Genomic DNA, 24,993 nt, shown 5'->3' with positions numbered 1-24,993 from the left:
TGTCAGTACATTGCAGCTTTCAGTGCATGAGGTTGTGTAGCTGCAGACCAGTCAGGTGCCAACATTGACCCCTGACCACCAGCGAAGGTGTCTATGATTGGCACATGATTGTCAGAACAGGACCTCGTAGCAATGGAAGAAAGTGGACTGGACTGATAAATCCCATTTTCTTCACCATCATGTGGACAGCTGGGTGTGTGTGTGCTTCATTTACCTCAGGAAGAGATAGCAGTAAGGGGCATTACGGGAGGAGGGCAAGCTGGCGGAGACAGTGTGCCAATGTTCTGCTGGGAAACCTTGGGGTCCTGGCATTTATGTGGATGTTAGTTAGACCACATGCACCCCTTTGATAGTCCCTAAAGGCAGTGATCTCCTTCAGCAGGATAATGCTTCCTGCTACACTGCAAGAATTGCTCAGTAATGGTTTAAGGAAAAGGGAAAACAGCTCAAGGTGTTGAGTCGGCTTCCAAGATCTCCATATCTTAATCCCATCAAGTGTCTGTGGGATGGCCTGGAAAAACACGGGAAGCTCCACCTTGAAACTTCTGGGAATTCCAGGACCTGCTGCTAACCTCGTGGTGCCTGATACCACAGGCACGCTTTTAGAAGTCTTGTGAAATTTATGCCTCTGTGGTTCAGAGCTGTTTTGGCAGCACGAGGGGGACCGAGAAAGTAGTAGGCAGGTGACGTTAATGTTATGGCCGATGAGTGTAAAGCCTTGATTATACCTGCTTGGAGGATTCTGGTGCATGCATGCATAACACACACTTCTGCCGAGCATGTACACTACTGCCCGTTTAGCAGCACAAAATTTGAGCTGCATATTGAGGTCTGCAACGAATCCTGCGTGAACCTTTGCAGACATGGGAAGTCGGGACGCTAAAACCATAACACTGGCCTTAGTAAACCGTAGAGCGGCTGGTGGGTAGATCAGAGCCATGGGGCGTTTCCGTCTGCTCCAGCCTTTGTGCTAAGCTAAGCTAATAAACTCCCTTCCTGTAGCCCTTTAGGAAAAGCAAAATACAGTGGAACTCAAACACAAAGAAGCATGTTTCCTTCAGAGGCCGCGTATGTCTGTAATGGTTCGGAAGTGGTTCTTAAATACTTTGGTGATTGTTTTTCTTCTATGTCATCGAGGGTTTCAGGTGGGGACTAACTTTCATTCTGAAGATGCCTTTGATTCGTTTGATTAACGCGCAGACAAACTCGACTGTACCATTATCTCTTGTCCTGTTATCAATCTTTTGTTTAATACTCACCTTACCTGAGTTCACTCGAGCACAAGCCACCACCTGCACCTCCCAGTTCATCAAGTGAAGACAAGCTGCCCCACTGATAATTATCTCACCCTTCGAATCAACTGCATCAAATTGCACATCCCCTTTTTTTTTGCCAGGCATTTATCTTTGCGATGTGTTGATGTGCAGTTTGTTGTGAAAATAAAGGGGCACGGAGGGTTCGGTTGAGAAGGAATAAAAATGTAGAAAGGCTGAAAAGTGCTTGGCTGTGAGCCTGTGAATGATTCTAGAGTCGGAGCTGAATTTATAATCTATCTGACAGCAACAAGCTCCATTCCTCCCTGGAGTGACATGCCTCATCCTGCTCACGGCACACACGCAAAAGCACATAGAGATATATTCCATTGCTCTAATCAATCACTGGCTTTCAAACTGGCTGTCCAGCGGAGCGATGTGCTGTCCACTGACCACATACATACAGACTCTGGGTTCACACAGTGGTCTATTTTGTCTCAGTTTCCAGCATTTTCAGCTACTGCAGCATTTATAGACGGACATATGCGTGTGCACATCCTGGTAGGAACGCACCTTTGTAGTCTTGGTCTCGCAGGTGTTGGTGAATAAAGAATCGCAGGCACTCTGGTCTTTGGCCATGTTGATACCAGTGGTGCACATGTTATCTTCAAGCACCGTTACACAGCACTGCTCCTGCACTATCCTGTAAGCAACAACAACAAAAAACACAAAACACAGGTGGTGCATTTATTCTCAGCCTGTTCAATAATCTCCTCGCAGCAAAGCAGCTCTGCCTTAAAGTGCAGCCCATTAAAATCAGCCCGAGGCAAGGCTGACGGGGATCTCGCGTCGCACTAAAAAATGCGTGGATGAGTGGGTTCCTGAGTGGGTTCAGAGGAGGGCGCTGCAAGTTTATTGTGCTTTGCAAAGCAGACATCGCGGGCCCTTAGCGGCGCGACATGAGGCCTTTGTTCTGTTGTTTTTTCGGCCCCAGTTTAAACCAACATTCCTGTCCCTAGTTTGTTTTGTCCACCTCTACATCTCTTTGCTCCCAGTGGGATTGTGGCTTTTTGAATTTTAGAATAACATCGCTAAAAAAAAAATTATTTAAATACTCCCTTATTATAAGCACGCTACATCCTGTAAGAATGGAGAACAGTTGGGCAATATTTTGGTGACTAACTGTTGCCAGTAAATTTGCTTTTCTTGCAGTCAGTGACATCAGCAGGGCAGAGTTAGTGCAAGATTTCCTCAGAAATCGGTGATGAAATGCCACGCATGGGTTATAAAACATTACAATGAGCATAAAGCGGGTGACACGTTGATAAGTTAAACGTCAAGAGCAATATTTTGGACAAAAACAGCCCCTCATATGGGAGCGCCACTATCAAAATATCAGCTTCGTAACTCTTCAGTTCATGTCCAGTTTCATTGTATTATCTGGCATTTGTTGTTTGTCGGTGCAGTCCAGTCTTTTACCAAAGGCTGACTGTTTTAGTCTGCTCTGGATCTCCCGTCTCACTGCAGTTTTACAAGACAGAAAGCATAAAACAACCACCCCCTCACCTCTCCGCTCTCATTTCCAACAAACCCCTTTATCAACCTTTACCAGAAATATCTTTCCACATAAACTATTCTAGATCTCAAATTCAACGTCAAGGCACACACCTCCCTCTGCAGAACCTTTTAAGGGCACACTCGCGCTCCTGTTTTTCTTTTCTTTTTTCTCCTCTCTTTTTCTCCCTTCGTTTTTTTTCCCCTTTGGTGTCTGAAGTAATCGTTCAGATTTCCTGTTATTGCCTCTCTCCATCCTCCTCTATGTCGCGTTTCACCTCGAAGGTATTTCCTGGGTTTTGAAACAGCCCCTCTTCTGATCCCCCCACTTCTCCCCTTTTCCACCCCCCCAAATACACCCCGCTCCCCCACAAATCCCTGCCCTTTTCCCTTTCTTCCCCTCACACTATAATTTAGACAAATTTGGGATCACTTAGGGTGGCTATGGTAAATGTGTTTGCCATCAGTGTTCGCAGCAGCAGATCGCCCTGGCTCATGTGCCCTGAACCTGTGGCAGTACACCTTCTAGGGTTACCAGCAGGCCTGTTATTATCCCATCACTATTAGTGTTTCCTGCTCTCACGTGAAGTGAATAATGTGCCTAGAGATTTATGGGAGTAAGGTAAAGTAATCTCATATTAAGGGCCTGCAGTCATTTCCCTCATACACGGTAAAGGCCAAATCCCTTGGAGCCAATACTGCAGGAGCTTCTGAAGTGCAAACAGAAAATGTAAGATTGTGACAAAAGGAGCAATATTTAATGACTTGTAAATCTGAAAAAGCCCCAGGTGAATCCTCTAAACAGCCCTCCTAAAACATACATCTGGAACCACTGAGAGCAAAGTACCAGACAGCACCTGTTTACCTGCATGTGGCTGACCCCGAAATGAGCGGAAGGGCGGCACAGTCTTCGTTATCGTTGCCACGCTTCTGGCCATCTTTACAGCAGTCCTCTATGGTGATTTGCTCTGCTCACACGAACAATGACAATAAAACACAAAAAAAGCAGTTTGAAAAGTGTAAATGATCGCTCTGCACTGTCGTGATGTCATTTTCATGTGTGGCATTTGTCACAATCACTGCAGGAGATGTGTAGATCCCACATGGAGCACTGCTGCATCTTTACTTAATACACCTGCCTGCACATACAGAAGGACTTTAAACACACCCGCCTTGAGACTGCTCGCTTATCAATCCACTTGTTCATGACACGCAAAATACATCAAATGGCATCACGAGTAATATTTTATGATCAAGCATAAAGACGTTTGTCTGTCTAACCCGTTGTTCTTGACAACAAACCATGCTTTGAATCCCATGTTGGATCTACTTCTGACAATTTCCTGCGATTATCTCTTGTAGCATCTCTACTGACATGATGAATCTCTTTTGCAGAAGTTTCTTTGAATCTGTTTGGAACTTTTGCCTCACTGCTTGGTTCAAAAACCAAAAATTGTCCAAATGTGAAGTTTTGTTAGACGTAAGATCTAATGGAGGAGCTTTTGGTCATTTGTAAGAGGCAGGTTCTTAGGAGTAGTGCCATATTGGACAGCCGGAACCATCCTCTGCATTGGAAGTTTGAGTTATTGCCCCCAGGCTCCTTTCAGGGCACCTGTTTGGACGACTAACAGCCACCACATCTCTTTCAACCCAAGTGCTATTGACACGCCTTAATGGCAGTTAACACACTGGCTGTATTTCTTGCATAACCTTGGCACAACTGCACACATTTGCATTAGCACTGATGAATGTTTGTGCTTGGCATGAGTTTCCCTTTCATTGGTTATTTTTTTTTATAATTTATTGTAGATGTTGCCTCTTTGTTTTCTGTCATTATGGGAACTCACTGCATTTGCCCTCATGCAACAATAAAGATAATCTTGAGCAAACAAAAGAGGATCTTTCCATTGTGCTTTAAGGCAAATTGCTTATTATTCCGCGAAAGATGGAAAAACAAAATTTAAAATCTGTCTGACAATTTAAACAGCCTTTAGGGTTTTTTTTTTTTTTTTGCCAAAGACAATGAATGATGAATATGTTGTTGCAGACACAAGAGACGCTTTTTGACTGGAGCACAACCAACTCTGTGGTGATCTGGCTGTTTATACATGCGGATTAGAGAGTGTGGAATGCCTCGACTCTGTAAACAATCAGCCATCGCAATCCCATCAAGTACATTCATTCGCCTGTGGTTTGTGTGATCTGCCAAACGTGAAATAGCTTTGGCAGATCGACTTCTTGGACTTTTTTTTTTTTTTTGCCTAAAGCTCAAACCAGCATCAGTAAGCCAAATTGTTATTAAAAATAAGTTTCCCAAGAGAAAAAAAAAAGAGAAAACAAACTCACCGTGAAATAAATTTTGTTGATCCAGTGTAACAGAATATGAGTTGTTGCTGGTTAGTGACTAAATGCTCTGAATGAGTGGGAATGGTGATTGTGAAATGCACTGAACAAAGCCATCTGTTTGAGACACAATGTCTGCTGGGAGAAGTCTAGCAGGAGTGTGCAAGTTTAGATAATAAGTTAGATTAGTTAGGGAGGACAAGTGTCTGGAATAGCAGTCCTCAGTTTTATAGATCTGCTGCTTTCTCCCAGAGGGGCAGGAGGAATTTTATTATAACCCCTAAATCAAACTAGTCAAGCTGAGGCAAAAGCAGGAATAGTCATTATCAGTCTCCATATTGATAAGCTTTTCAGCAACACAATGCAAGCCTAACAATACATCTACACAACAGCTAAAGGGTTTAAATTACCCCAGTTCTGCAGCCCATAACTAAGTATGGGTAAGACATAACAATGACTAAGAGTTTATCATATTTGGCATGTGCGGTTTCTAAAGAAAGTGAGTCAGGTTCCAGAGAAACAAAGCACGGAATTAAAACACCACTGCTACTGCACGAAGCATGGCAGAATGGAGTAATCATGGATACAGGATTTATTACTAGACAGCCACATTAGCTGACTCACTGCTGACTTCTGGAAGTCTGGCACATCCAGTATCCTCTGCCCAATAAACCTTGTAGCAGCTGGATGAAATGAAATGGCATTTTAAAAGCTTTTCTCATAGACCTACCAAGCAGAACCACTTAAACTCTCTTTCTCTCTCCATTTATCTATCTAGCCCTCCTTTTTCACTCTCTCTGAATGTTAAAGTTCCAGTGTTTTCCTACAAGAAGCTGATAATATGAATATAAAGTTGCACTGCACACCATTAAACGCTCATATTAAAGTGTTAATGACCAAAAGTGAAATGCCCTGATAAAGCAATTCTCCCAACTCTGTATACGTTGTCCAAGTAATTTACATCCTCTTGCCAAAACACGCAATTTTGTGTTCAAACTGGAAAGGCATCCAAGAAGTACCTTTCCAGACTCCACCAAATAACTAATCCTTATTCCTGTCTCTCCAGCGCCACAGTCAGTATATTTTCAGTGACAGGAATAGTTGGTCACAAGTCAGCTCCCAGTGATCTGCTTTGGAGTTTTCTCCCCACAGTAGCTCTCTGCTGATAACCAACTCTAACCCACCAGGCATCACACAATCATTCCAATGCCACCGCTGTCTGCTGCTTTGCAAACCTAAATTGAAAGAGCAGAAGTGCCTCGGAGCTGCGTGGCTTCTTGAGTTTTATCAAAAGAAGTAAAACCAGGCACAGTCGTGCTCTGGTTTAGATACAGTCTGCCATGGGTTGTCTGTCTCTGTGATGCATTGTCTGTCTGGAGGAGAAGGGGCTAATTTCCATTTTGGATGACGTTGCTGGTTGTGAGGGCCATTCGGTCTTGGCAGAGCTGCACATGGCTCGCCTGCGTCTAGACGCCTCATGTAAACAAGGCTTAATGAGCCCAGTGGTGGAGCTCCGCCCAGACAGAGTAGCTGGCCCGAGCCAGACATCACAACAGAAGTGTGCATCTCCTTCAGAGGCTGCACTGAAGGCTTTTATTTGGACATTTCTGTCAGTCTTGATATAAAAAGGCTGTTGTGGAGGCACGCGTTATCCACCCACACAGTCATTCTATCTATCTATCTATCTATCTATCTATCTATCTATCTATCTATCTATCTATCTATCTATCCATTCTAATAATAATAATTCTAATGTCTTATTCCTACTTCAAACAAGTCCATGACACATGACACACTGGTGAGAATTTTGCTAAAATAACTGTCAGAGCTGAGACCTACCTGAATTGCACTCAAAGCTGACCCCCTACAAAGAGGGCAGCTTAGAGAAAAGTGCCCCTGCCGACTGTGAAAATTGCCCCATGTGTGACCAGAGGACCAGGAGCATTTGGACACGGCTCTTCCTACGCCTTGGTGACCCTGTTCAAGTATAAATCACGCCCGTCTGTCTAGACCGTCCTGTGCTGCTGAGACACTGGTGTTTCTAACATAGCATCACGGCATACCAAGGCACTTGGCCTTTGACTTGCGGGGCAGAAAGTACAGAAACAGTGGGCAGCGAGAACCCTCACTTCACATCTATATGTAACTGCATGTTAACACTCTCCATGTGAAGTCTATAGATCAAAGTGAATGGAGGCTGTGGCACAAACTGAATAACACTTCTTGGCATGACATTTTCAAGTTATGTAGAGGAACACTGGAAGTTTTGTCCTACACAATGCAGTGTTTAAAAATTACTTCATGCATACATTATATTATGGAAATAATAAAGGCAGGAAAAAAAAACAATAACTAATTAAAATATCATACTTCTAAAGCTGTAATTGTGTGAGTGTGTGTTTTAATCACTGTGTAAAGAAATAAAGGGAATTTTCAACATGACTTCATTTCAGCACAGACCTGCAACACTTTGAAGCAACCAGCTCTGTAAACTGTGCTTTCATCACATGCCCCAACTAGTCAAGACAAATGCATCACTTCCCCTGATCTCACTCTTTGTCTGTTATCTGTTTGATTCATGCTGGAAAGACCTCGACAAATTCATAGCAAAAAAGTCCTCATGCAATATAAAATGTTAAAAAATCAGTACCACACACAAAATGTACACGTACTTGGGGTCTGTCTTCATTTAAAAGTTCTCACACAAAGGTAACTTACCTTGGCCACGCAGGACTCCGACCAGAGCGCAGAGCAGCAGCGCGCACAGAGCCATTGAATGAGCAGAAGGATCGAGCTGGAAAGTGGCGGTTTAAAAAATGTGTTGGAAGCTCGCTGGACTGTCCGACGCTGCTTGTTCTGCGGGACGTGTGAATAAACAGCGGTGCTCGTTTCAAAAAAAAAAAAAAAAAAAAAAAAAGAAAGACAAAAAAAAAGATGAGAGGAGAATGAGAAAAAGGATGGAGTCGAGAGGCGCAGTTGCAGCGTGACTGGAGGAATGAGCGTCTAATTATGGCACCGTGAGGGGCGGGCTGGGGCCACAGACGCACACTTATTCCTAATCAAAAAGAGTTTTTCTCCTCATAAAACACAAATTACTTTTTTTTGTTAATGCAATTGAAAATATTTGCCTTAGAATTTGCAGATTACAAGTCATTCCACCCATAAGTGAGCTTCTACTGAAGTTTATCACCACTATATGTTCTGACAGGAATTTGCAAATGACCTCTCCTTTTAAAATATTGGAGATGACTGATATATTTATGCGTGCTGGAAATTAGAAGACCCTAAAATACTGCCCTGGGAGTTGTGGGCTGTCATATTTTTTAGCCTACATTAGGATTTGCAAGTGTCTTTGTGCTACTGTGCCGTGAAGTATGCGTGCACACATGGAAATTGTCTCCCCATCAATGGCAGGGTAGACTTTTTCTGTCTGTGACTAATGATTGTAGTGATTATTCAACATCTGGAGCTGGTTTTGGGGTATTTTTAAAATGTGTTGCGGCTATGTCCAGACTGTAAGCCTCGAAAACCTTTTGGGTATCACAGGGAGACGAAATAATGGGAATCCAAAAACAAATACTCTCTTCAAATCACTCACGGTTATTCTCGGCTAGATTTGAGATTGGATGTCAAATTGGAGCCTGTGCTACTGCATCCTTCCTTTATGAATACTGTATGTGTGCAGTGGTATCACAGGTCCCTTTAGGCCCACTGCTGAGCCTGTGTTTTCTCCAATAAAGTTAATGAATTAAAGCTTTTGTAACTGTGCCACAGATGTGGGCTCACCAACTGCCAGAGTGATCATGAGCTGTGAGAAGGGGCCGGGCATAAACAAACCACAGACATACATGGATGCACACACACACACACACACACACAAGTCTACCGGATTTGGCAAGAGGTGCAGAAATAATTGCTAGACTGCATTATAAACATTTTGTACCAACTAAGGCTCTCTGCAAATTCAATCAGTCTACTGACTCTGGGCATGGTGACAGAGAGAGGTTAAATGATCTTCTAATCAGAGCCATATGTCTCCACCACCAGTCTAGCCAGTCAAGAAACATCACTGAGGACTTGATATCGGGACACCACAAGCATACAGGAAAGCCCACAATTATATGACAGTTATAAATGGATAACTGCACTGTTAAAAGTGTAGTGTGTAACCAGTGGTGTCTTAATCTCTTTGCTTCTCGGTCCACCACAGTCTGTATTTCCTGATGGTAATTGTACTCCGCTGACAATCTTTCTATACGACCACATCTTAATAGACCAAGCTAATGTTTTGCATGTTTCGCCCCATTAAAATGCATGATATGCGTTTGAGAATGTTATTTGTACTTTCCAGACTAGTCACTTGCCTCCATTCATTTCATTATGCAGTACCACTATTGCAGCGTTGGCTACCGAGGGAAGGGATTTAAACTGAATCTTATGTGAGTTTATCTCTTATTCAGAAAATACTTGTGCCTTTTTCAGCATTTATAACCAGGATGCCTTTTAATTCTAATAAAAACAACTCTAAAAACCTAGCCTATAGTGGGCTATGGTGTGGAAATGAGCTCGCAGAGTTTGTGTGTGGAGGTAATCCATCATAGAAAACATGGTGTCTGTTTTTATTTTTCTGTCATTACAGATGCAAAACTTCACACTTTCTGAGTCAGTTTGCACTTACAATGTCCTCACTACAGTACAGCAATATAACCTTGACAAGAACAAAAGTAGACATGGTGTTTATTGCAATGGTTTACCTTCAGCAGGCTTCTTGCATGTTCCTGTTAGAAAAGAAGAAAAACACTTTAAAAGATTAAAAACACTTGATTGAATTGTGATGCTAAGCATTGACGTGAATGACTGTTACTATAGCAGTGCAGACTTGGTTCCTGCAGTCACCTATCAGTCGTGGATTGTGGAAACTCTCTCTGAACTGTAACAGTGATCACAACAACAAAGAACACCTCTCTGCTGCTGACCTGTCCTTTATCTTATCTTTGCCTGCCGCAATGTGGAAAAAAGATAATACGCCATATAAGGAATGAAGAATGTCCTAAATGAGAGCCAGACCAGTGCCAGGCTCCAAAGTTGGCCGGCTGGCTGCAGTGAACATCTAAGGCCAACTTCCAGAAACTGCAAGCCCTCGCTCCACCTCTCCAGCTCCAATCTACGTTCAGGCTTTAACAAGAAACAGCAGCACGGACTGACCTTCTAGCTCACAGGTGGAGGAAATTGGAGTGGCCGAGGTCGCATTCAAACAGTGTTAATCTTGTTGTGGGGGTGCAGTACAGTTCCTTTGAAGCTCAACAAAGCTTGTCTTGCCACATCTGTGTCAATCTGCAGAGGGCCACTAACAGAGCCAGGCAGACTGTGGGGCCCAAAAGGACCTGGGTTCACGGTTTTTCAGCACAACACTTTTTAAAAAACAAAGTGGCTTCACTCAACTGCAAAGTTGAAGTTGGAAAAGAGGGTGACATTAGTTATTTTTTTTTTTTTTTTACCCTATTCAGGACTTTGGGGTCTTTTTGACCTTAGGCCATGGTTTAGGTGACAGGTACTGTTTTTTTTTATTTATGAAGATTTTTAATTTTTTTATTTTTTAATATAAAAAGAGGGACATTTGTCTTGCATTTGGAACCAAAAATACGTCAACTTATCAGAAAATTTATTCAACATAGTATGAAAGTCTATAATGAAAACCAACAAATATTTTGCACATATTTCTTCTACTTATGGCAACATGAAAGCCCTGAATAGGGTTAAAGTGGGACAGATTCAAATACCATTGGGTTCCAAGATGAAATGTATGTATTAATTATTACCCGGAGTCATTACTAAAAATTAAGCAGTTTTATTCCATTCTACCCTGTTAATACCTGCAAGCTGACTTAAATGCAAGTAGGCTTATGGCTCAATGTTGTTGATGTTTGATATGAGAAAACATTTGACAATGCTGTGCATGTATAAGAAAGCATTTTATGGAAACAAAACAATCCTGAAAAACAGGCTATCACATATTATAACATAGGCACTGTGCTTGGTTCTTCACAATGATATCTAAAAATGTGTATTTCTTTAAATAAACATCCAAATAAATTCTAATAAATAAATAAATTAATAAATAAAATGACACATGACATGTACATTTATCGTTCTACTGTACTTTTTTTAAATTCAGAAATTAGAACATGTAAAAATTCATACAGTCTGGTATTTTAACAAACAACTTTCATTTCCTTTGAGTTTTTCATTTACTGTTGGTGCCACATTGGATAAATCACAAACACTTAGGCTCATGATTATCATCCTGTGTCTAACTACAGCTATATTTACAAAAGAAGACCCTATCCGGAAAAACACACCAAACCTGACCATACTACCTGTTAGCTCATTAGCTTCTGTGCTAACTACCAATGATGATGTTGACTCTTAGCAGACGTGACCCCGTAATAGTCAGATACCCTGAAAACACATGTCCACTATGTACTTTCTGCATGAATTCAAGTTTTAATCTTCAGTCAGAGATGGAAAATCCACTAAATCCAACAGCTTTAATGCTGTTTATTCCAGAAAATAGAATAAATTAAGGGTGCTATATCATGCATCCGACAGTCTTTGCTTGCTGTACAATTTAATTTTTAAACATATAAAACATTTTTGGTGACCTGAAGGTAACTGCGTATCACAAATGTTTGTAATAAAGTGTTCCACACCACATATTATCTGGTGCTGTCTGGCAGTGTTGTTAAATATCGAAACGATGGGGAAGATTTGTGCTTTCACGCAACGCCCTCCTCTCCACTGGGATAGCTTGGTGTATCCTGGGAGTCTGAACATGTGTGCTGACGCTTTGCAAGCTGTGGCATATTGTCAGGAGGTGAGAGCTGAAATTCAGGAAGGGAAGTAGGCATTATCTCCATTTTAATGTCTGGAAAGGTTTGGTCGGGGTAGATGAGCTTCAGGCATTCTTCAAACAGCTCTTCAAGTTTCCTGCATGTCTTGGTGATTTCGGCATCAGCCTGGTATAGAAAGAAAATCAAGGAAAAGAAGAAAGCAGTATATTACCAGGTGTCAAGAAGTGAGTAATGCAGGAGAAAGAGCTTTTTGAAAACAATTCTGTCTACAGTACCTCACTGAGAACTGCACAGTTCCCAAATACAAGCCTGATGTCTGACACAAACTCTGCAGTGCTTTGGTAGCACAGACTCTGCTTAGCCTCCAGACGTCTTTTCACAGTGGAAAGATTCATTGGTAGCTTTACGGCCAGCCTGTTATTAGCACATACCTACAGTATTTAGAAAGGGAGAGATAATTAAACAATAAAACTTCATGGACAGATGTTGAAGTAGAATCACGGCATTTATAAAGTATTACAAGTTAGCATTGTGTACAACAGGGTATAGATTTTTACCCTGTTTTGTTATGCGAGTGTTCATGATAAACAGAGTTGTTTCAAACCAAAATTGGACTCTGGTCAAGTGCTTGAGCAGAAATATGTTATATATGCTGTAATGTTCAGTTTATACTCTATAATTCTCTATATTTATCCACTTAGTCTAAGCAAAAAGAAAGCTCTGTGTCGGAAAGACAGCTGACTATATTTACAGTATCTGATTAAAGTTGCTCTGCTTCTGATTTATAATGTTTCTGGCTTTAGTGGTAAATATGGCATATTACATATAATTAAAATTACAGTTACAGTAACTCCATGTGACACTAATCCTGTTAACCTTTCCTTTCTCGTCAATCATACTTCCAGACTCACCGAGGTGGACACAGGCTCTTGAAGTTCTGAACTCAGCTCGCTGCAAAACAAGTGCAGCAAAAGCCTCTCGGATTTCTGCAATGGTAGAAGACACATGACTTGGAAACTGATAACCGAGAAACCAAATGCAGTCCTCCCATCTGCAGTGACCGATGTAATAAAGTCAAGTACTACATCATATTAGTCAGGTTTGCCTTCAAAACTTAGCTGACCCTGATCTGCTTTGTGTCAGCCCAAACACAGTTTTATCAGCTGTTGTTAAATCATTGCAAAATACAGCATCAGGCAGCTTATTGCATTTGAGATTTGATTTTCCACCATACTGTTACAAATATGTTTTTTTTCCCCTACACAATATATTTCCTGGATAATAGTTATAACAGTATAGTTGACAACTCAGACATTTAATAAGATTGATGCATGAAAGTAATTCTCCAGTCAGAATCTATATATTTATGTCACACCCACGGCTCTTTTAAAAACAAAACTCGGCTGTAATAGACGTATAGTTCTGTTCTTAATGCAGCATGCCAAGCTTTATTTCAGTCAGTTGCAACTGGTTCCACTGGCGAACCATCAAGGGTGTACCCTGCTTTTCACCATGTCAGCTGGGTAAGGCTCAAGAAAAACTGAGCTTGTGTGGATAGGTCTCAATCGGCCTTGCACATCTGGACCGCAGTTTTACCCCATTTGTCTTTTCACAACTGCTCAAGGTCTCTCAGGTTGCACAGGGAGCATGAGTGAAGTAGCCCATTTCAAGTCCAGCTACAAATTCTCAATTGGATTGGTTTCTGGGCTCTGACTCAACCACTCCAGAACCACATTGCATCAGGCTGTCCTGTAGGATTTTTCGATATTTACTAATTTTTACCCTCTACCTTTAGAAGCCTTTCAGGGCCTGGTGCTGAGAAGAATCCCCACATCATGATGCTGCCACCACCATGCTTCACAATGGGCATGGTGTGTTTGTGATAATGTGCAGCTTTTGGTGTTTGCCAAACATCTAGTCCGATTGGCAAAAAGCTCAATTTTGGTCTCATTAGACCAAACAACCTTCTTCCAGTTGACTTCAGAGTCTCCCATGTGTCTTCGACCAAACCATAGTCAAGAATTAATATGAGTATTTTTCAACAGTGGCTTTCTCTTTGCTACTCTCTCACTTGAGACACATTAACTGCACTCAGACCATCTGATCAAAAGTGAATGCCAGGCTAGACAATGATTGATGAGGGATTCTATACAATGAAAACAGAGGGAAGTCACAATTATATGCACTAAGTACATACGGGCAGATACTACTACTGCTGCTACTACTACTACTACTACCTTTTCTACACAGGTAAGGTGTGGTGTTTGACATCTGTATGATAGATTCTGACTTGAGAGGAGCATAATTGTACTAATGACAATATTTATGTCATAATAATCATATTTGTTGGTACTCTGCTATGAATATCTTGATCTACCCTGCTTCTAATTTATAAAGTTAAGAAGTTTTACTGAAATTGAGTTGAATGGAATTAACAAAACAATGTTCATTAGTTTCACAATCCAAGTGTAAAATGGAAACTGCATGACTGACTTGACAATATTTACTTTTCAACCTAACTTTGTGGTAATCTAACCACTTCTCATTCTGATTATTATAATTTTATAAATGCTACCGAAGTGTTAAAAGAAAAGAAAAAAAGCACTAACTCGTTTGTCCACAGGAGCAAATCCTCCTTCAAGATCTTTCTCCGTCTTTACGGTTTTGGCTTCAGGTTTGCAGTCATACTCCATCTCAGGCGCTAACAGGTCACGGCAGAAAGAGCAAAACCATTCCCCGCTGAAAAGAGACAGTCCAGAGACTCAATACAAAAGCCAGTACTCAGAAACATACAACAACAAGTGTTTCATGCTGCTGTCAAATGAAAACTTCACACCTCCAAAATGTGAAAACAACTTGTCAGAAACGACCTTATTGTGAAGCGCTAAAGGGTTTTTTGTTGTTTTTTTCATTCCACAGAGGACCACAACCCATTTATAAACATAAAACTGAAAAGACATGAGTTCTGGTATTTTCATTTGAGACCAGCAATAAATACATTTTGACAGCGCTTGCCTGGGAGACTTGAGGAGAGTTGGAACATGGCACGTGAGATGAAAAACTTTGGGACACTTATTGCAGCAAAACAGCTCTCCACCAGTCTGACACACAGCACACAAGACTTCATTAGAGTCTTCCAGCCGGTCTAGCTGCTGCTCTTCTACCACTGAACGGAAGTGATTTGGAGCTTTCGTCTTACTCTGGACCCACTGACTGCCTGCAGGCTGTGAAGGGCTGTGAGATCTGTCTTCTGTGCTTTGAAGGGGAGTTGGGACCTTGTTTCTTTCAACTTTAGAACTAATTTGGAGTTGGTCATCTGTGCTGTCGGGGAGGCTGGCTCTTTGATGGGCATGTGCCTGAAATTCAAAACAGGAAGACAAAAAGCTGTAAAAGCCAGAAAGAGTAAACTGTATTTTTAAAGCATACAACTGAAAAAGCACACGAGTGTGTACTGTCAGAGTTTTACTGGAAGACTAACCCATGTCAGAGAGTGTTGACGGGAGACAAGTACATGCATTCAAAGCTGTCTCATGTATGAAAACACACTATATAGGCTACATTGCCTTGATACCTAAGATAAGATAAAAATCATCAAACAACCTTTGTCACAATTACGCTACAGGCAGACAGGCGGTGAAGATGTACACAGATACTGTACATGCAAAGGTGCTCTAATGAAACTGGAAGAGGATCAAGACCGCAAAGAGACCCAAAAAACCCAAATAGACGCCATCATCTGGTATATTTAGCAGTGCAAGATGCTTAGATGGAACTGGAAAATGTGGCTGCATTCTGAATTCCTAAAGCCAGCAAGCACTAGAACGGCAGACACAGTGCATTCAGGTAGGCAGGTACATGGTGAGAGACAGGTAGGTCATACCGTCATCTCGTGTGGACCATTGAAATGATTAACAGACCTGTGACTGCCACATAGCATGTTTTTATTATCAGAGCACTTGATTTATTAATTGCTGCTGGGATGTAAAGAGACTTTCAACAAATATGACAAAAAACAAAAACTCTTCTGGGATACTTGGCATGCCCAGGCTTTAACGCTGACATGCAGTATTTGTCATATCTGTGCTACATAGTTTTTCTCTCCAATAAGATATTATTACTGACATTTTAAGCTGTTGGCTTGTTTTATAGTCTTATGTGGCCAGATCTTCTCAGCTGTGTCAGCCCTGGAGAATGCTCTGGCTGGACCTCATCATCCTTCTGCAACAGGGAAAAAAAATGTTCTGGCTTGTTGTGCTTCTTTAGACCAATCACAATAGTCCTCGGGTGTCCTGAGCCCAGGATGCAGCAATGGTACCCTTGCAAAACGGTGACGGGGGAAATTGTTCTGGTGGAACATTTGCCCGCTGGGAAGCAAGCACTGTCATAAAAATTTACAATTCGCCCAAAGAACACAGCAGGTCTGACTTATTGCACAAACCAAAACTTTGGTAAAACTTTTTAGTGTGTCAGTGTGTAGCTTTCTAACTTGGAGGTAGTTGTTTTCTGCGTTAAAGGGATTCGGAAGACAATGAAATGCATGGAGGAAATGGCAGCCTTATGCCTTGATCCACTGTGTCAGAGTGGCTTGTTTACAACTTGTCTCACTGCGTATGTTTTGTAATCTTTCTGAACTGTATCAGTAGTGTATTTCCAGTTCCTATTACTTACTTGGGTGAACACAATTTAATGTTAACAAATGATGGTAAAAACTCAAAAAAAAAAATCAACCAATCAAGTAATAAGTATCAATCTTACTTTAAATTCATGCTTTGTGTCAGTCCAGTGCTTTTTTTTTTTTTGGTAAAGGCAGCCTGGCTAAGTTACTAGGCTTTGGATAAAAGCATCTATCCAAAATAAAATCTATATGTGAATTACTCCTCAGACTGTTATAATAAAGATTTATTGTCTCCTTACATAAATGCTGTCATCATCTGGCTCATCTTTGATGACAATGATTGGCCCTGGAGATGATCTTCTTCTCCTCTTGACAGCAGAGCCTATTTCTCCATTAGCCCTTTGTGCTTCTGGAGGTTTCCAGGAAACAGTCCTTGGGAGGAAAACAAAAGCCAATTAAAGCAAAATTCACGGGAGACAGCAATGGCACAGAGGGACTTGGCTCATATCAGAGAAAGAGAGAGGATCTGTGCTCATGTGTGTTTATGAGTGTGTCACAGTGGTGTCCCTACTCAGGTTTTTCCTCCTGGGATACAGCAGCGTACCCTGGTGAATTCTGCTGTCCTTGCACTTGAAAGAGAATAAAATATTTGAGTAGTACTTTAGAAAGAACAGAACTACACATATACTCTGCATGACACAAAACGATACATGAGTGCAACAACACTGATGACATAAACGTACCATTTCTGTTTGGCAAAGACAGCATCAGGCCCTGAGGATAGCTGGGATTCACCATGTATACTGGACCAGCTGATTCATTCCTCCTGCTCACATACGTGGGCTCAATCTAAACACAACACTGCGTTTAATTTATTAAATAGGTGATATTATGCAATGATAATCATCATGCACAGGTATTAGAGGGAGTCGCTTACCACCTGTCTTGATTGAGGCGAACTGACGCCGCCATTGATGGGCAGCGGTCTTATATGCGAGTAGGGAGGTGAAGCAGAAAACATGTCCACGGGTTTGGTTTGGTAGCTGCTTCCCATCAGCCTCAGATGATGCTACAATGAATGGAGGAAATAAAGAAAGACAGAGAGCAAGGCAATCTTTTTATTCCTGTCAAAACTTGTAAGCATGTAATAATGAAAGTTGAGATAAAAAGGTGCACTTTTCATTGCCAACTGTGTGGGCTGATGCAACCACAACAGAGAAGACTAATCCATAAGAAAAACATTCAGTTCCAGGCTAATCTGTCCAAGAGATGTAGCTGTGGCGTATTATGGTTTTCATAACGCAGATGCAGATAATCTTTGACTTACTACCGATTTTATCGAGCATTTTTATAAAACATTTAAATGCATGTGTCTAATTTAGGTTAGTTCAGATATATAGATTGGCATATACGAACATTTTTTATGCTTTATTGCATTATGCTACAGTACAAATACTCACTGCTTCAAATCACATGACCCCGACAACTTTTTAGGAGTATTGGGACCTACTTTAACAAAAAAATGTAAACCATCATAAAACAGTTGTGTTTTATGACATTACACTCATATCTATTAAATTGGATCAATCCACAACCACTCACTGAGTTATGAGTGTTCAACTCTTTACAAAGGTTTTGTTAAGAGTTTTATTTTCTCATTTAACCTTTGTTGCTTACTGAGTTTTGGATGCTCACTGTTATAAATACATACTTAGGATCTGAAACTGAGTTTTCAAGTGCTTTTACTTTTCAGCAGTGACAGTTTTCACAAGCCTTCCAGTAAGCCATAACTCTTCATTTATTCCACAACAGCATGACAATCAACTGGCAGAGATTTGAAACTTGCCTTATCATGTCAGGTTTTTTTTTCTTCCCCCATCATGAACCGTATGAGGTAACTGTTTAAACTGATCTGAACTGAAAGCTGTTGGATTTAACAATAACACTGCACACTTCCTGTAACATTATGGTGTTGCCAGTTTTTTTAAATTTACATTAAGTTGACTGTACCATAGTGGAGGAAAAAAAAAAAACGGCAGCTACTCACAACAGACTATAAAAACCTACTCTGGCATGAAAACAACATGCTGTAAAAGACTCTTAACAGCGTGATGTGTACAAACATGATTTGTTGTGAAGCATGCAAAGTACTGGAATATTTCTTTACTATGCAGCTGTAGCAGCTTGCTCACATCAGTATGGCTTGTGTGCACTTCACATGCCAGTATTGTCCTGTGAATGATCCTGCACTTCAGAGTGGGAACCAAAACACCCTGTGAACTAGACTAAACAACTTGGATGACAAGATATTATCGAGCCTTACTTATGGAATTTCTGGTCCTCTGTCACACGCTGGCTGCTGCTGCACTGCAGATTAAGCTGATTTACTTCATGATTTTGAGTCATAAGCTCATCCAAGACTAAAATCCATCCTGACAAGGAAAGGCATAAATTGCCCAGGATGTGAAGGCTGTCAGCTCTATTTAGGACAATGCCATCTGCTGTCGGTGCTTGTTAAGAGGGCTTGTCAATCAAACAGCCACGAGCACGCACGCACACTCACACACAGAAAGGCACAATAACCTGGGGAGGAAATCCGGGGCTCGGCAAGCTGCTAGTTGGGCTGACATGGTTGGGCGGAGGCACGATGAACCTGCGGCCTGGTTGGGGATTCATACTGTGGGACGGAGAGCCTCCCTGCTGGGGCCCCGGGACGGTCCGTGGCAGTCGGATGCTCTGGTACCATGTCCAGGGCGGAGGAGGAGGCAGCGGCTGCCAGTTAGCCAACGGGTTTAGCTTGTCCACCTGCATCTGGAGCTGAGCCAGAGTGCTATGGGGAGCTCCCAAGGCAACGCTGAGGGGTGAGCCTGAAGGGCCCTGCCCGGGGTGAGTGAGCTGATGAGGAATACCCTGAAAACCACCCAGCTGGTGGCCTGGTACATTTTCCACCACTAAAGAGCCTGAGGGGACATACACACAGATACAGGATGAGCATAACAAGTAGTGATGAAAAACACCCAATACAGAAGGAACATTCCAGAGAACTGTGGGGAAGAGGAGGTTTTAGCAAAAATACAGAAAAAGTTAGGTTTCAAATGCAAAAACAGGCCGGTGGGGCTAGAACTAATGACAATTTGCCACTATTGGTTTTAACATCAATTAATCTGTTTCAATTAAATGGTTAGTCTGTTAAAGACTGGAAAAAAATGTCCATCAGAATTTTCCACAGCCTGGTGTGACGCATCAAATTGCATGGTTTGATTTTTCAAAACAAAAGGTATTCAATTTATGGTGATGTTCCCCGCCTGGACCCAGACAATGTTTGGGATTTTTATTCAATAAAAACAAATTCTGCTAGACTTAAACAATCATTCAGCAAAATTGTTAGTATTTCTGACAATCTGTCGACTGACTTAGATTAATGACACATTTCAGCACCTTTGCCAGACTTAAATGAACTGCAACTGTTGCAAATGCCAAACACTGTTAAGTGTTTCAACTCTCTAAATCCTTCTGAGTTTCCCCCATAGTTGAGCATCCTTCATCCAAGTGACATCAGTCCCAAACTAATCCCCTTTGGTCATCTGACTGTTGTCATGCTTGTTTATGAAGACCATTGTGAGTCCTAATTGGACTGTTTGTACAAATGCAGCCACAATCTTAGGGCAGGAGAACATTATTGAAATTAGCCAAAAGTACACAGCAGTAAAATCAAGAGAAGCTCTCAGTTCATGCAAAACTACTCGAAGAGAAAAGTGAAGAATCCATCCACCTCAGAGTTCTAGGTCATTTGTTTATGTCTTACCCAGATCAACATTTGAGGCCCAGTACGAGGCTCGACATTGGAAGCGTACGGTGCTCTGTGGCACAAATGAGACACTGCATTTTGCCCGCAGGAGGTTTCCAATCTGAAACAGAATCTGCGACAGAAGGGACGTTGTTAATAATTTTCAGAGGGGGACACTTGTGCATTACAAAGCACATATGTTCCCACTTCATTGTGGAAGATCAGGGTCCTAACTGGCTTTAAGAGCTAAGCTGAGTGTAAAAATTGGGAAAACAACACTATTGACTGGATCAGTGATCAGTCAGGCCTCACCAAACGTTTACAGTACAAGAGGGCCATGCCTCCATTCCTGGCTGTGGCCCATCTGGTGAAGCTGATGACATGATCCAGGTGTCTGGATAGATAGCCAATGTCCTCCTGCTGTTTTCGCAGGACACTCTCATGATCCTTAGTTACAGTCTGGAAAACAAGAATAAGTGAATAGTTCAAATGGCTTGAGGGGGAGCATGCAAACCAGAAACTAGTAATTGACATTGTTTTGTTATATTTTTAATGTTTGTAAGTGTTTGTCATACCTCAAGTTGATTGAGTAGCATCTTGCCTTTCTTGTTTATCTCAAGAATCAGACTGCAGACGGACTTCTTTATTTCATTATGAACAGACGTACGGTTCTGATCAACCAGAAGAAGTCTGCAAAGCATGCATCCCAGTTGTCAATAAGTCACTTTTGTACAAATAATTATGGTTGGATGTTGCATAATTTTTTGCAAAGTCAAACAAAACGTACTATATCTAAAACACATTCTCATTTCAGATATGAATTTTGCTATCCATACTAAGTTGCCAGTTATTCTTATTGATGAGATCTAAAGTTTGTATTGGAACACAAGGTATTTTTACTTAGAAACTAGAATTGTCTCCAACAAATTGCACATCCTTGTTGAAAAGTAGATACATACCCATTGTTTATGGAGTCCGACACCTCTTCAATCAGTTTCTTTTTCTCCTGCAGCTGATGGGTCATGCTCTCCATGTGCTGTCTGTGGTTTTTATAAGCATCCTCAAGGAACTGGTAACTAATTCAAAAACATCCGTGAGTCAGTGCAAACACACTAACAGTGAAATAAATGATGAGATATTACTATGCACTTTTTGTCACAATAATCTCTGAACAAAGTTTTCTTGAGTGATAAGCACAACTACAACTTGGTGGTGGCAGCGGTGCTGTGGCTTATGCAAGAACGATATGTGTGCGTAGATTGTCAGCCATCCAGGTCATGGTAATCCTAAGTGCTAAAGTACAGTGAAAGGCACTTGGACACATTTTTGGTTCTTGAAAATGTTTTACCTCTCATCCAAGAGACTCTTTCAGTTCTAAGCGACCGATGGACGTTCCAGGTGTTTATTTAACACAGATGATTTGAGAGAGGAGCGAAGAAAGCCATCTACTTTAACCTGGAACAACCACTTCTAAACAAGGGCGGTGACCAACAGCACCACCTATCTGTCACACACAAAACAGTCTTCACATCCATCCTCAGGCAGCTTTAAAACAATTCACACCTTAATTAACGTGAGATGGACCTTAATAAACACCCGGAAGTCCTCATTAGTCAATTAGAATTGAGGACTCCTCCTGAATGACAGAGGAAACTTCTTCAAGAACAAAAAGAAGTCCAGTTGCTTTCTAATTCAGCACACAGGCTTGTTTGAAGACACTTTACATCAATTATGAGCAATAAACTGAAATCAATGCTACAATTACATATCACATAGCAAACACAGGGCCACCATATATTTGTTTAACACAAATTCAAACTGAAATACTGTATAATCATATTATAGTACACAGTCTGACAGTACTTGTGGTCCTTGTGCTTGACAAGCTGGCAGTCGCGGCAGGTCAGTAGGTCACAGGTCTCACAAAAAAGTTTTAGCGGTTCCTGTTTGTGGATGTCACAGAACATCGGCCTCTGAGTTGACACACCGTGCACCTCTGGAAAACAACAAAAAAAATCCACACTTGGCACATGATGGTATTTGATCTATCCCCTGCATAGGCACTAGTACTTGGACTGTGTAGGTGGTATAAAGCCAATTCCTATGAAAAAGTACAATATGCACTTGTAAATAAACGTACATTCAGCCCCAGCAGCTCTTCTCCCATAACAGCCATTTTCTTTGTCATGGAAACAGCACAAGTATTTCACAGAAAAAAAGGGGGGAAAAAATGAGATAAGGACACAGGTTATAAATACCTTGTGATACTTCTGTTTTCAGTCTGATGGTGTGGTCTTTGGTGAATTTAACCCTCTGGTGGGCCTCCACACAGGTGGTACACAGGTACTCAACACAGTCAGCACAAAACCCGGCAGCTTCAGTGTTGTCATCGCAGGTCATACAGAGCTACGGACACAAGAGACAAGAAATTTGTGAAATTAGACATTGTGTGCAAGGATTACATCAGTGCATAAAAAAAAAGAAGAAAAAAAAAATCTTGCATTACCCAAGCTGCTACTCTGAAGTGTTGGGTACATTTGCTACCCAGATGTTCCTGGTACAAACCCTCAGGGCACAAGCTAGTCATTTGGGAATATCGTAGCCATTACTAGTAACAGGCTGCCCCCATATGGTAATAATACATTCTGTCACCAACCTGAACTGTCCTCTCCACTGTGCTGCTAGGAGCCTCCACAGAGTCCTTCACAAAGACGTTATCCATCACATCTACCTCCATACACTCCTGCCTGCACACTGGACAGCGGATCACATTTACTGGAATTAAAAAAGAAACACACATGTTGGTCTGAGTCAATAAAACTGGGCTTATATGTGCATTTTTGGAGAAACACCTGGCATATGAAAGGAGATATTTATATTTAAAAAGGTGATCCATGCACATGTGTATGTAATAGTACCACATCAGGGTTACGCTGCGAAGTTTGCTTCCTCGCATGCAGAGGAGGTGACACCCTTCAATCGATCCTTGGTCAGTTTGTAAACACAGGGACTCACGTGGTTTGGTCGCGCTGTCTGTCTGGGAGTTTGGCGGCTCTGGCATGGCCAAATTCCTGGAGGGCGGCGGCAAACATTTCTTGCAGAAAGAGTGCAGACACGGCAGAAGTTTGGGCTCTCGGCTGTGAAAGTTGAGCTGGCAGACGGGGCAGGTGTCCAGGTAGACGTGGTCGGTGGCGCCGGACTTCTCCTCTCGCGCTGGTTCCGCTTCGTTCTCCACAATGATAACAGCAGCATCCACCGGCTGCCGTGCCTCTGTGCAGTCATCCATTAGCGGCACTTTTACCTTCGTAGCCTTGGTTTCTTCAAGACACACGCTCACCAGGCTCCTCTCATACCTGCATTGTCCTCTTCACTCTCTGTCAGTTCGGGATTCTTTTGAAACAGCGCGACGTTAATTCACTAATAATCCTCGAAATGGTTAAAATAAGCGGCAGCGCATCGTGTGTAACCTGCGCCGCTAAAAGCAAAACACACCTCCTCCGCGTGACGTTCGCGTGCCGCAGATGTTGCTCAAATTGCACCGCACGCGCTTGTTGCGGCACGAGAGGGGTGGGGTCAAAATATGACATGTTGTCATAGAAAACAGAGTCCGAGCTGCAGGATAAAGTCCGCTGGGTTTGTCTGATCTTTGTCACTCGGAAACTTCATAGCAACCAGTTAAGATTGTTTTCTTGCAGCCCACGCCTCTGATCTAAAAAACTGCACAGTAAGCTATCTAGTAACCACTTGAACCTATATACCATCATCACAACCAAAATGTTTGCAGCAAGTGCTCAGATCATCAATAATTAACCTCTTATATTCTTAAAGGACCCTTTAGTAATAAACCATCTGCTTTCAATGAATCTGTAGTCTAGATTATTTATAGATTACATTAGATTTGTCCTTGCATACAGTACAAGTACTGAGACAATGAGGTAAGCATCTAACCAGAACTGCAAAAGAAGTAAAAGTGCACAGTTCAATCCACCAAATTAAGAAAAAAAAAGTTCATGCCTAGTCTCATATTTGTCAGATTTTTTTTTCTGTGCATACATATGTTATTTAAGTAAACCATGTGTACTGGTTCCAATCACACAAAAAACATTCAGTCTCTTATGATGAACAAAATGTTTTACGGTTGTTGGAATATTAGAGAAGAAACACTGATTTTTTTTTATTTATTTATTTATTGAGTTATTTATTACACCAAATCATATAATTGTTTTTTATGGTTCCATTAAAACAGGGTTGTACCATTGAAGACCATATGTACATCTCAACAAGTCTGCAAAATTTCAGGACTCTAGCTTTAGTTCTCAAGTAATGGCACTTGCAACTTTGCTTCACAGATTGGCGCGAAAACAACACAACATGACCCCAACTTTGAGAATTTGAACTCAAAAACTCATGTTGCCTATTAACTCGGATTTTAGAAATGGTCAACTTACTCAATATTCACCACTTATATAAACAAACAGAACGAACAAATAGGACAGAGTGGTATGAACGTTCTAAGTTTACAAATATAATAGCTGTATATACCAACACAAAGATAAATAAATGTACGTGTACAGGTAGGGATAAATAGTG

At 41.5% G+C, this 24,993-nt stretch overlaps 2 protein-coding genes across 2 annotated transcripts in view; both read right to left on the bottom strand.

The window, feature by feature from the left end:
• The window catches only part of fbln1 (fibulin 1), a 34,519-nt gene extending 26,381 nt beyond the window's left edge, over window positions 1–8,138 (bottom strand). The window contains exons 1-3 of the mRNA XM_008294558.1: window positions 7,869–8,138; window positions 3,673–3,775; window positions 1,827–1,956 (exon numbers count right to left, since the gene is read on the bottom strand). Coding sequence (XP_008292780.1) covers window positions 1,827–1,956; window positions 3,673–3,775; window positions 7,869–7,923 — 288 coding nt within the window. The 5' untranslated portion in view covers window positions 7,924–8,138. The remainder of the gene's footprint in view (window positions 1–1,826; window positions 1,957–3,672; window positions 3,776–7,868) is intronic.
• Window positions 8,139–10,982: 2,844 nt separating this feature from the next.
• Window positions 10,983–23,782, bottom strand: LOC103366737 (E3 ubiquitin-protein ligase TRIM33-like). The gene is made up of 18 exons (XM_008294555.1): window positions 23,419–23,782; window positions 23,060–23,178; window positions 22,662–22,809; window positions 22,267–22,399; window positions 21,363–21,479; window positions 20,979–21,093; window positions 20,716–20,862; window positions 20,422–20,536; window positions 19,200–19,576; window positions 17,554–17,685; window positions 17,360–17,465; window positions 17,188–17,245; window positions 16,916–17,048; window positions 15,017–15,357; window positions 14,611–14,740; window positions 12,913–12,987; window positions 12,277–12,432; window positions 10,983–12,166 (listed from the first exon to the last, which is right to left on the bottom strand). The coding sequence occupies exons 1-18, from the start codon at window positions 23,687–23,689 to the stop codon at window positions 11,927–11,929; spliced, it is 2,913 nt and encodes a 970-aa protein (XP_008292777.1). The 5' UTR covers window positions 23,690–23,782; the 3' UTR covers window positions 10,983–11,926.
• Window positions 23,783–24,993: the final 1,211 nt, after the last annotated feature.

Source organism: Stegastes partitus, unplaced genomic scaffold, assembly GCF_000690725.1.
Source record: "Stegastes partitus isolate 25-593 unplaced genomic scaffold, Stegastes_partitus-1.0.2 Scaffold971, whole genome shotgun sequence".
In the NCBI taxonomy this organism is placed as follows: Eukaryota; Metazoa; Chordata; class Actinopteri; family Pomacentridae; genus Stegastes; species Stegastes partitus.
This window is presented reverse-complemented; position numbering and strand designations above follow the sequence as displayed.